The following is an 11,603-nucleotide window of genomic DNA, read 5'->3' as shown; positions in this document are numbered from 1 at the left end:
TCGCACACACTCTGCCGGCGCTGTGCCGCCGGTCCTCGGGCACCACTGAGCCTGGGCCGCCCTGGCTGCGGTGGACTTGGTACGCACACAGGGAGGAGTTCCTCTGTGGCTGTGCAGGGCAGAGCACGTCGGACCCTTTTCCTACGAATTCCACAAGTTGCGAGGCCGTACTTCCATCTGGGATTTCCCAGAGATGCAAAGTCTTGTTCCAGGCAGGTAAATCTCCGGCAAGTGCTGGGAATACACGATCCAAGGTAAACAGAAACCTGCAAGCATGCGCACCGTATGCTGCAAAAATTCCCCGGGAGGGAGGGGAAAGGATTTTTACCCCTGAAACGTGTGTGTGTTGGGGGGGAGGAGCTGGACGAGCTGCCTCTTGCCTTTGCCATGGGCTGGGGAAGAGAAGAAGGAAGTGCACCATAAACAGTCCTGCCTGCTGGAATCACCCTCCCGAAGAAATGCTTTTAGGGGAGAAGCTGTACGTTCTTGTATACAGCTGCCTGCCCTGCTTACATTTAAGAGAAGCAGCAATGCTGTCCTTCAAGGATGTTGTAAACCAGTGCGATGAAGAAATTAAAAAATGCAGTTACTTCAGCAATGTGGAGCGGTGCTTGTACCTCGCTCCTGCAGGGAGTGTAGGTTTCTCCAGGAGCGTGGTGGCCCAGGACTGTCGGTGCCGATGAGAAATGGGTGCCAGAGTGGGTCAGCAGCATCACAGAATCCACAGTGAAACTATCCTGTAGGGGAAAGACCTATAAAACGCATTTGCTTTGCAAATCTATTTAGCATTTAGAAGTTTTTAAGTAACACAATTTTGCAATGTTTGGAATAGTATTTTCCCAGGCTTCTTTTTTATATAAGTGTATTGCGTTACTACTTCCCCGGGAACAGATGGAGCGAGGTTGCAACTGCCAGAGCACTCCTTGAGCAAAGCCTGCAGGTGCCTCTCTAGTTACGCCCCTGATACTTCCTTCAGAAGCCGTGACAGCACGGGGACTAATTGTTCTTAATCTGGGAGCAGTGATAGAGAACTTTAATTTGCCTACAGACATATGTCCCGGCTTCTGGGGACCTTGTATTAATGCGTCTACTTTAAAACCAGCTTCAAAAGTCACAGCAGTACTTCGCAGATCGGCCCTGTGCAGCCAGAAATAATGAATTTATGCTTTGGCCGGCTGCAGCGTCTAAATCTAAAAGACTTGCTTGATTAAAAGGAGCAGCTGCAACCACAAGCCTATCTTGATCCAAATATGATTCTGTTCCCTATACCATGCAAACAGCTTTTGAGCAGTGACCAGTTTACCCCTTAGCGCCGTCCCAGCACAACCCATTGCACCAGTGCCCTCGTACCTCACCATCTGGGCAAAAAGGCTTTAGACTATAGGGAACCACCCGCCCGCGCCACAAGTCATACCTCCCCCGCACCGGCCGCGAACCAAGCGGACGCCCAGCATATCCTCAGCTTGCCGCGCCCGGCCGCGCCGCTTCTACCGCGGAGGCAGAAGCCGCCTTTCGGCCTCGCTTTGGCGCCGCCGGGGCGTCGCGCACTGATTGGCCGCTTTGAATCATCTCAGCGCGGCGCCATTGGCGGAGCGCGGCGGCGCGCGGCTAGTTCGAACGCGCCGTGCCCGCCCCTGAGCGAGCCCGGGGACGTCCTTGCGGCGGGGAGCGGGCTCGGCGGCGGCTCCTCAGGTGAGGGGCAGCGGGGGCCGGCGAGAGCGCTGGCGGGGGGCGCGGGGCCTTCAGCCCCGTAGAGGGGTTGGGGAGCTGCTTTTGCGCGGCCGTTGGTGCGTGCGGGCGCGTAGCGGCTGCGGGGGGAGGTTGATCTTCTCCTCCTCTCGCGCCGGGTCGCGGGCTGAGCCCGCCGCTCCCGGCCTGGCAGCGGGGCGAGCGGCTGCCGGGCCGGCGCGGGGTCGGCCGTTTCTCCGCCTTTTCCGCGCTTAGACCTTGCTCCGCCGGCTGGGCGGCGGAAGGGGGCCCGCTCCCCAGCGGGGCAGCGTGCTGGGGCACGCCGCGGCCCCCTGTCGCTGCCCGACCGGGGGAACACCCCCCTGAGACCTGGGGAGGGAGGTGGCCAGGGCGCCAGCTCCTCGAGCGGGTCCTCGGGGCTTCTCGCTTCGCTGGGCTCTGTCCCGGGGGCGGTTTCGAGGTGATGCGACCTGTGACAGCGGGGCAAGGGTTGGACCGAGAAGGAAACGTGCTCCTGGCCTCGGTTGTGCCTTTAGCGGACTGGGGCGAGCGCTCGCTGCCCTCCCTCGCTTGCTTAGTGACTGCCTGAACGCGGAAACCTCCTCGGGAGCTGTAGGTAACTACAAATTCGCTCGTTACCTCGTAACGCTTCCGAACCTGGTATTGAAGTTCAGCTGCGCTCAATGAAGGGGGTGGAGAGCAGCACGGAAGGTGTGAACTGCCGGTCCCACCGGGTGCTAACGCCTCCTAGTATCTTGTGCCCCTTAACGTAGTTTAGCCCGTAGCTCTGAAGACTGTGCTGTGTACTTACGAAATGATATGCGGCTGGTGTTCCCTTACGTTGCTAACATCAAACCTTGTGATTTTAGATAGTAGGGCTCTTGCTAATGAGCCACTACATAAAACTAATGAGTAGGATGTGTTTTTTCAGTTGCTTGGAGGAGCTTTCTTCAAAAAAAGCATCTTTCTCCTTTGAGTTGATGCCTAATCATACTTTGGGATGTAGTTTTTCTAGTTGGAACCCTGAATAAAAACGTGTGTTTTTGTTGAGGAGAATGGTAAGTGTTCCACGTTATATCCTAATTATGTAAGACAAAACTAAGTTTCCAAAGACCTGTCATAATTTCAGTGGCTTGGTTGTGTTCAGGGCAGCAACTGTTCACCCTCATGGTTTTTTTCCTGTTCATTTCAGGGATAACCATAGCAATGGATGATTACACAAAAATAGAGAAGATTGGGGAAGGTAAGTATGGAGAACCATGAGCTTGTAATGCTCCACAAGTTGAGTTATCAAGTGTCATAGGAGCACCATGGCTTCTGGCTGTTAGAGGAACTACTGAGATTCAACTATCTGGCAAAATAAGCCTGTGGTTAACTGTGGTAACTATCTCTATATGTAAAAGCTTTCAGACTGCCCTTCTTTTGAAGATGACATGGTCTATTTGAAACAACTGATGAGTGTTGAGAAGCATCTGCCTTCATATTGATGGCTAATGGTCTAATGGTGTAATTTTCCTCCAAGAGGGGGGAAAAAAAAATGTTCTGAGGCCTGAAGCCAGCTTTTCAATTTAGGAAGCTCCTCCATTCCTTTGTATATGAACTTGGGTACCAGTTGCTCCTGAAGTTGTGTTGCATGGAACACTTATTTTGCTCAGAGCTGCTGGTAGGGAGTAGTGGTTTGTGGATTGTTCTGCTTGGATTATATCTGGTCACTACACTTGTCAAGGGAAAAAGCAGATTGTAAATCTCTGGAGAAGTGAATTTTAACAATTAATTTACTATAAGGCACTAAGAAGATTGCTTCAATGCAGATGTTAGTCACAACCTCCCTTTCACTGGAAATCCAGCCTGTGTTAAAGGTAGAAGTCAGTTTTAATGTGTTAGCCTTACGTAGACTTGAGAATTTGCAGTATGTTACTCTGAGAAGGCGCTCTCTAAGGCAATTGCAAAAGATATGGGCTTGGATCTTACAACAAAGCTTCGTAAGTGAAGCCTTGTGCATGAACCTTCCTTCCTGAAAGGAACTAGTTTGTTTGAGCTTAATCTGAGGGATTAATGCTTCAAGAAGGGTGAAAAAAGAATACTTAAACTGTCTTGGTTTGTTGAGCGTTCTACTTCTGTGAACATTGATGATTAAAATAGATTATTGATTTGAAATTTACTACTGGTTCCAATTTTAGCTTCTGCTGAGACCCACAGCACTACCCTCTCTCCTGCACTGAGGATTGTGCTAGAGGTATTTCTATAGGTCTGACCAATAGAAGGATAGATCTCTGATTGCAGAGGGAGCGCTACTTTTTTCGCAGCTAAACCTTTAACCTTTTAATGTGATGTATCAATGGCAAAATCGTAACCCTTTGGGGATGGAGAAGTATAGTGATCTTGCCTGAAAGTTAATCAAACTGAAACTCAAATAGTATCTGATTTTACAACTTCACCTTCTAAATATTCCAGTTTCACACTTAGGCTACTAAGTACCCTGTCCTAATAAATGATACTGTTTATGGGTGGCATGCTTTAAACAAACAAAACTATTGCACAGCTAAACTGCCAAAACTAAGTAGTAGTTCTTAATCAAACCAAATACTTAAACGAAAAATACTTAATTGCAAGGTCTCTTGCCTATGTTAGCAATTCTTATTTGCAATGACTTATCTGTACCTGAAGCTGGTATTTCCTATATGCGTTTCACTGTCTTTTTGTTCAGGTACCTATGGTGTTGTGTATAAAGGTCGGCACAAAACCACAGGCCAAGTGGTTGCAATGAAGAAAATACGTCTAGAAAGTGAGGAGGAAGGTGTTCCAAGTACTGCTATCCGAGAAATTTCTTTATTAAAAGAGCTGCATCATCCCAATATAGTCTGGTATGCATATACTGGTATTTAGCTACACTCTTTGAAGGGCACTAGGTCCCTTCAGATAAGAAATTATTTTTCCACCATTCTAGTGAAGTGAGAGCTCCTCTGCTTAATACAGTGTCTGCTTTGCAGCAAATGGCTGTAGTCCCAAATCCTGTGTTTATGCCAGTTTTCTAATTAAGACTTCCTCATGCTGCCTCTTCCCATTCTGGGAATGTAACAATTTTTTGTTGATTTTTGTAATTTATGGAAATCATCTTCAGAGTGGTTATTGTCAGAATGGAGACAGCATACCTCATGAAAACTGGTTGAAGCTTAGTCAGTCTCAGAACTTTATTTGCCACCTTGGGATAGACCATTTGACTCTTGATGTTCTTATGTGAGCCTCTGTCATCAGTCACTTCCTTGCTGTTTTGTAGCAGAGATTTACGTGTTGCGTTACGATGCTGTCCTAGGTGGCATATCTGAGCTATGAGTGAAACTTCCATCAGTGACTACTTGACATGCAGAATTGATTGCAGCTATTGTCTTCCCCACAAAACATTTACTTGCTCTTTGATGCAGCAAAATACTTTCTCTCTAATGTGCCTTAAAACTGGCCAAGTTCCAGCCATGTAGTGTCTCAATGCCTGGGTTTAGGAACCCTTATAATCTATCAAGGATGAAGGAGATACTTAGAAACCTGTGCAAATCCTGCTGTGTCTACTAGGTTCCTATTATAATATTCCCTTAAACCCTCCTAGTAATTCAGGCTCTGCTGTAATAAGCCAGCTTCAAACGGAAGCTAGGCATACACAGTCTTTTTTTTTTAAAGGCAACAATATTTTTTCCTCAGACTTCCTGTGTCTGATACTAGGCATGAGGGAACATAAGTTTAAGAGGAAGCATATAAGGTGTTTATCTCAGTCTGATGCTATTTCAAATACAGTTGGTTTTCCAGATGACAGTGTAACTCACTAAGTCTGTTAATCTTTGAAGACTGAAAGCTTTTTAAGGCTTTCATAACAGGAACCTGGAAATTCAGCTTGTAACCCTGTTGAGAGGGGAAATGTAACCGTGAGTCCACGCATTTTGCAATGGAGTTGATTGTATACTCAATTTTTAGTCTTCAGGATGTTCTTATGCAGGATTCAAGACTGTACCTCGTCTTTGAATTCCTTTCCATGGATCTCAAGAAATACTTGGATACTATTCCATCTGGCCAATATTTGGATCGTTCACGTGTTAAGGTAATGAGGACAATTTCTTAACATAAGGGAGAAATTTATCTAAAGAAGATGACCTACAAAGCTATAAGCAGCTCTTATTTTCAGCATAATTAACTCCTTGAGGAGAAATGAAAGGTTAAAGAAGCAGCTGTGGATAATAAGATGAATGTGAGCCTTGCTCTCAAATGCCACTTCAAATTCTTTTAATTACTGAAATTAAACTGCCTTAAACCAAGCTTAAGTAAAGAATTAATTTGTGCGGCTTTGATATTAACTCAGTATCTGCAGTGCTTTGGATATGCATTTCCTACTACTACGGGGAGAGCTAATGTAAGGGAACAGCTTTATGTTGCAGAACACTAACTTGTACTAAAGGTTACTCCTTTTTTTTTCCTCCCACCTCATCTGTTCTACAGAGTTACTTGTATCAAATCTTGCAAGGTATTGTCTTCTGCCATTCAAGAAGAGTTCTGCACAGAGACTTAAAACCTCAGAATCTCTTAATAGATGACAAGGGAGTGATTAAACTGGCGGACTTTGGATTGGCTCGAGCCTTTGGAATTCCAGTGCGGGTATACACTCATGAAGTGAGTGAGTTGGAACATCCTCTTGGCGATTTGGACAATGCTTACTAGCTTCCTGTTAACAACTGAATATGAAACAGCTAAAAAAGAATCACAGAGCTTTTGAAGTCATAAACTAACAGTATCAAAAAGCTATATTTCGGTTTTGGTTTATTCAATGGCTTTCTACCTCCCTAGCTGTGGTTTTACTCTAAGGTTCCAAAACACCTTATGAATCCCACTATTACCTTGACAGTGAATCAGATGGGCCAGAACTTGTTGCTCACTGTCTCATAAGGGCATTTTTGCTTCACAAAGTACTCGAGTTTAAGGGTTTTAGTGGCTAGGTGCCAAAGGCTTCCTGCTCTTTGGGAAGTAGTGTAGGCAACTGCTTTGCTTGCAGTAGAAACTACTGCAATGGAGTTTGTTAAGCTTATCTGTAAATGAAGTTTGAAACTAGTATTTTCACTAAAACTTTTAACACTGGCTATTATTTTAACCAAAAAACTGTAAATACTGCTTAATAATGAATGAGGCATTATGCTTTCAGTCAATTAGAGGACCTGATTCTATAAACTTATAAAAAAAATTTCCTTTTTCAATAGGTAGTGACACTGTGGTACAGGTCTCCAGAAGTGTTGCTAGGATCTGCTCGTTACTCTACTCCTGTAGATATATGGAGCATAGGTACCATATTTGCTGAGCTGGCAACTAAAAAGCCGCTTTTCCATGGGGACTCGGAGATTGACCAGCTCTTCAGAATCTTCAGGTATGTCAGGCTGAACCTTTCCTTGCTACTTGCGCAGCATTGCACAACAGTGCTGTGCACTTCCTAAAATCATAGTAGTGCATACAGACTTCAGACTAAACTGCTCAGTCTTTTGCTTATGCTTGTATAGAGCTTTAGGTACCCCCAACAATGAGGTGTGGCCTGAAGTGGAATCCCTGCAAGACTACAAAAACACATTCCCAAAATGGAAACCTGGCAGCCTGGGAACACATGTCAAAAACTTAGATGAAGATGGGCTCGATCTGCTCTCTGTAAGTAATCTTTCTTAAGCTGCTGATTAAGAAACTGAACAGGTTGTTTCAAATACTCTAGAATACATACAGCTATACTAATCAATCTTGGCTAGAATGGAGATATGGAGATCTTCAAACTACAAGCAGTGGTATGGGCTGTCGTTCTTGTAGAACTGACATCTTGTGTGACACTCACTCACTTCTTTCATAAGTAATAGATGACTAGACTACTTTTCTTCTCATTAAGCAATTATGCCTCAGCTTTTTTATACTAATAAGCCAGGTACAACTTGAAAGTGAGGATGAGCTTTTACAAATGGGTCTAACTGAAGGCTCCTGCCCACAAACTGCAGCTGTCACCTTCCTGGTGCCAGCACTAATTATGATGTGGCTGTATGACTGCTGATCCAATTGGGAACGTTTTTCTTTTATGATAGCATGTGGATTAATCTTGGTGGGCTCATCTTGATTAAGCTTTCATGGTGGTCTTAACTGAATGAACAATGATGGAACAGCTGAATTTATTGACTAGCTGTGAAACCAGGGGCTTAGTTTAAGTCAGTCTGTAGTATCTGTCTCAACTGCTTTTAAATTTTAAGTTAAAGTTTTTTGGCTGTGGTGGATTAACTTTTAATTAGTATATTCTGTGTCTAGTATGAGTTTACTTCAGTTCTGTGACCATGCAGTTGAACTACCACACTAAGCTTTTATTTGACAAGCTCTTCATCAGGCTTTTCCATTTAGTGTTCTTCTAGCTCATGTGTTGCCACTGTGGACTAATTTAGATCACACACGTCTTGGGTGTGATCTTAGATGCACCTAACTATAAGAATGCACCTTGGTGACTTATCCTAAAGCTGCATTTATACAGTGCAGACTTGCATATGGGGGTGTGGGGTGGGTGCTCTGTGTCTTAAGATAAGCTGAAACTTCAGAACCATCTTGGTACAAAGGCAACCTTGTAGAGAAATTGCCTATGTAGCTAGCTCATGTTTTTAAGCAGTCACAAAGAAAGTAGTTTATTACCTATATTGGTATGGCCATGGCAAAATACTCTGAAGCGGCGTTACCCAAGAAGCTCAAATGACCACGATTTCTAACAATTTTTCTTTGTGAGAACAGAGCCACAGCTCAGACTGACAACCTGAACAACGTTTGTTAAACATATAGTTGTTTTGGATAGTTCTCTGAACCTTGTAGCAGTATTGTTTTAGAGAGATAACTGACTTAAGCTGGGAATAATTCCTCTGTGTCCACTGACAGCATCATTATTAAATCAGTTTGAAGTAAAATTGTTACTGATTGTATTTACAAATGAAAATCAATTGAACAGGCAAGTGAGTGTTGTTGATACAGTCATATAACTGGCCTGCTAAGTACTCATCTGAGCTTAGTTGTAGCTTCATTGTGCAAAACCAATGTTTTGGGCTGCTGCTAATAAAAGCAAAAAAATTACTAGTTCCTCAAATGGTGTTAACACAATACTAATCTCAAAGCGCATTAAATTATGTAAAATCTTGTATAGTTTTGCCTTTAATAAATGTTGAGGTTTCAGCTTCCTATTAATGCCTGGTGACAGTGTATGGCTGAATTCTTAGGCATCTGGAATCCATTTAATTTTCCTATGGCACTTTTAAGCCTGAAGCAGTAATATAACTTTAAAGGCAACAAAACTGAGTATTTCATTCTACAGCACAAGCTCAGATGTGTCAATGAAGAGGTTAATTTCTCCTTCTATAGACTATTGCAGATGGAAGTAGTATGTAAAATAGCTATCTTTGAAAAGTGGTTACATATTTTTGTGTTAAGACCAATTGCTTGAATGAGTTTGTAAACTTCAGGCCTTCGTAAGCTAAATGACTTCTGTGGTCAGAGTTTCAAAGCACTTAATGGCTGTTATCAAAAGCTTTGGTCTATCGGACACTAAGTTTCAGGAAAAACTATGTTGCAGACTGCTCAGAGAAGAAATGGTCACTTAATCTATCAGCTGAAGTGCTGTAGTCTCAATGTCACAGCATTCCTTTTTCAGAGAAGTTTGCCCTTTTTTGTCTGAGTCAATTTTAAGAGAATCTTTGATATCAGTATTAGCTATAGGATACTGTTGTTCTGGGGTATAGCTAATGGGAACCTGTCACTTAAGGTAAAATTGGACACACAAGGTTAAATCTAGAGATAGTGTTGCATTTGGCAGGCGTTCAGAGAATATAAATGCAAATTCAGTGGTTTAAATCAACTTGGAAGACTCCCTGTAGGACGAAGTCTAAAGATAGTTAAATGTCAACACCGAATACTGGGTAGAGTAATACTGGTTAAGCTTTTTTTTTCTCCTGGAAGATAAATTTGTGGTGGGAATGGGGGAGAAGCAGCTGGTAGAATCCTGATTACTTGAATTTGAAAGGTACTTTCCTTTAGTAAGGAGAAATAAAAGCAAAAAGACTTTGCAGGGACTTTCCTAGTTTTAGGTCTAGTAGAAAACTGCTAAATGCTTCATTTCTTTCCTCTTTTTGGCCCCTGGCTGTATGATATAAACTGTAGATGCTTTTTTTAAAACTGCTAGCAAAACAAATCTCTTGCCTGTTCTAGAAAGTTGTGGGGGCTATTTTAGTGGCTATGGCATCCCCCTCTATTTGCTCTCATCAACTTTATTATTGACATCTTCAGTTGAAGTAACTTATTGCAAAGAAACTCAAGTTTTCAAACTCTGGGTTTCTTCCATTCTGCCTGGCTGTATACTGCTTTCCTGTTTGGATTCTGTAACTGTAAACTGCTGCACCAAGCTGAGTAGAAGCAATTTGACATCGGTTTCTTCAATGTCAGCTTAACAAACCAAGCGTTAGGACCACTTGTTCATGTAAGCATTTTGGGCTCTAACAGCCTAAAGCTTATTAAATTCCCTTAGTTGAGAAGCTGAGACTAATAATCATTGCCACTTGATGCCTGGTTCTGGATTTAGTTCAGTGCATATGGTACCCTGATACATGCATGGGCTTGGTTATTGAATGGGAGGATAAATGTTTCTTCACTTTCTGAGATGTTATGTGTTACTACTGACTTACTACTGACTTGTAGGTGGAAATGACCTCTCCCTCTGAGAAATCATGGAACATAGGGGGAAAACTTATCTTTATGGTTACTTGATTATTACTGTGGTTAAATATCTATGTATTTAACACTATTTTAGTTCCCATTTTGTGAGGGAGTAAATGTGTTTCCTTTTTCTTCCAGAAAATGTTAATTTATGATCCTGCAAAAAGAATTTCTGGCAAAATGGCCTTGAACCATCCATATTTTGATGACTTGGACAAATCCACTCTTCCTGCTAATCTGATTAAGAAATAATAGACCTTTGGACTAAATCAACCAGAGTGAAATAATTGTGATTACTTTTATTATTAAGTCTGTCTGTAACTTGTATGTCTGTCTTTCTGCTCTAAAACTGTGGCTGTGTTTAGTTTGTTTTGGTTTAAGTGTTATCTAAATGTAAATATTAACCTATTAGTGCTGAGTTCAAATACAATGCAAATATTGCTGCCATTAAAGCAGTGAACTTTCTATAAATAAAGCTTTAAATCCAGTGAAGGACTGAACTTATTTCCAGACTATGGGTGCTCTGCAAAAGGACTTTCTTTGGAATGTGCTGGTAAGGTACCACTTCTCTAAAAAAAAAAAAAAAAAGCGGGTAACCTAAACTACTGAATTGCTGTTCTTGATATGATAGGAAGTTACAATAGGAAATTCCTCTGAAGTTTGAGTTGTTTCTGTATGTCAGTTTAAAATTTTACTTGAGCATGGCTGAAGGACACGTAAATGAGATATTTTGAACTGAAGAATTGCAGATTACTAAAGCCAAGTAGATGGCCAAACTCATTTTAGGGTTTGAGTTTTTGAAGGTATTTGCTAATCAGCATTTGGAAAAACCTTGCTCTGTATGCTCTTCTGTTATCTTGAAGGCCCAAGAATTTACCTAGACATCGGCATGTTAACTTGTGAATTGGCATAGTTCCAGCTCCTGGACGAGTTAAGGTATGATATCTTAAATTTTATATGGTCTCTATATACCAATGTGTAACTGTTTAACAGTTGTCCCCTGATTCTTATTAAAGGTAGAGCCCCCTGGATTATGGTTGAATCTGAAGACTAGTCTGTCTTTGTATAGGAATAGTCAATTAAATCTTGACTTAACATGACTGCTAGGAATTGTAGTCATAGACTGAGATGCTACGTGTCTATAGACTCCCATGATTAAAGCAGGAGCTTTCTAA

General features: G+C 42.5%; 1 protein-coding gene across 2 annotated transcripts; it reads left to right on the top strand.

Moving 5' to 3' along the window:
- Positions 1 to 1,631: 1,631 nt before the first annotated feature.
- CDK1 (cyclin dependent kinase 1) lies at positions 1,632 to 11,025 on the top strand. Of its 2 annotated transcripts, XM_075155420.1 has the most exons (9): positions 1,632 to 1,692; positions 2,621 to 2,747; positions 2,882 to 2,932; positions 4,397 to 4,553; positions 5,653 to 5,776; positions 6,172 to 6,342; positions 6,924 to 7,087; positions 7,218 to 7,359; positions 10,567 to 11,025. In XM_075155420.1, exons 3-9 carry the CDS (start codon positions 2,896 to 2,898, stop codon positions 10,678 to 10,680), a joined length of 909 nt encoding a protein of 302 aa, XP_075011521.1. In that variant the 5' UTR covers positions 1,632 to 1,692; positions 2,621 to 2,747; positions 2,882 to 2,895; the 3' UTR covers positions 10,681 to 11,025. The 2 variants fall into 2 exon arrangements, with proteins under 2 accessions (XP_075011521.1, XP_075011523.1); XM_075155422.1 differs by lacking the exon at positions 2,621 to 2,747 and having other exon boundaries at positions 1,645 to 1,692.
- The last annotated feature ends 578 nt before the right edge of the window (positions 11,026 to 11,603 follow it).

This window comes from Calonectris borealis, chromosome 7 (genome assembly GCF_964195595.1).
Source record: "Calonectris borealis chromosome 7, bCalBor7.hap1.2, whole genome shotgun sequence".
Lineage (NCBI taxonomy): Eukaryota > Metazoa > Chordata > Aves > Procellariiformes > Procellariidae > Calonectris > Calonectris borealis.
The sequence above is the reverse complement of the archived record's forward strand: the minus strand, read 5'-3'. Positions and strand labels throughout refer to the sequence as shown.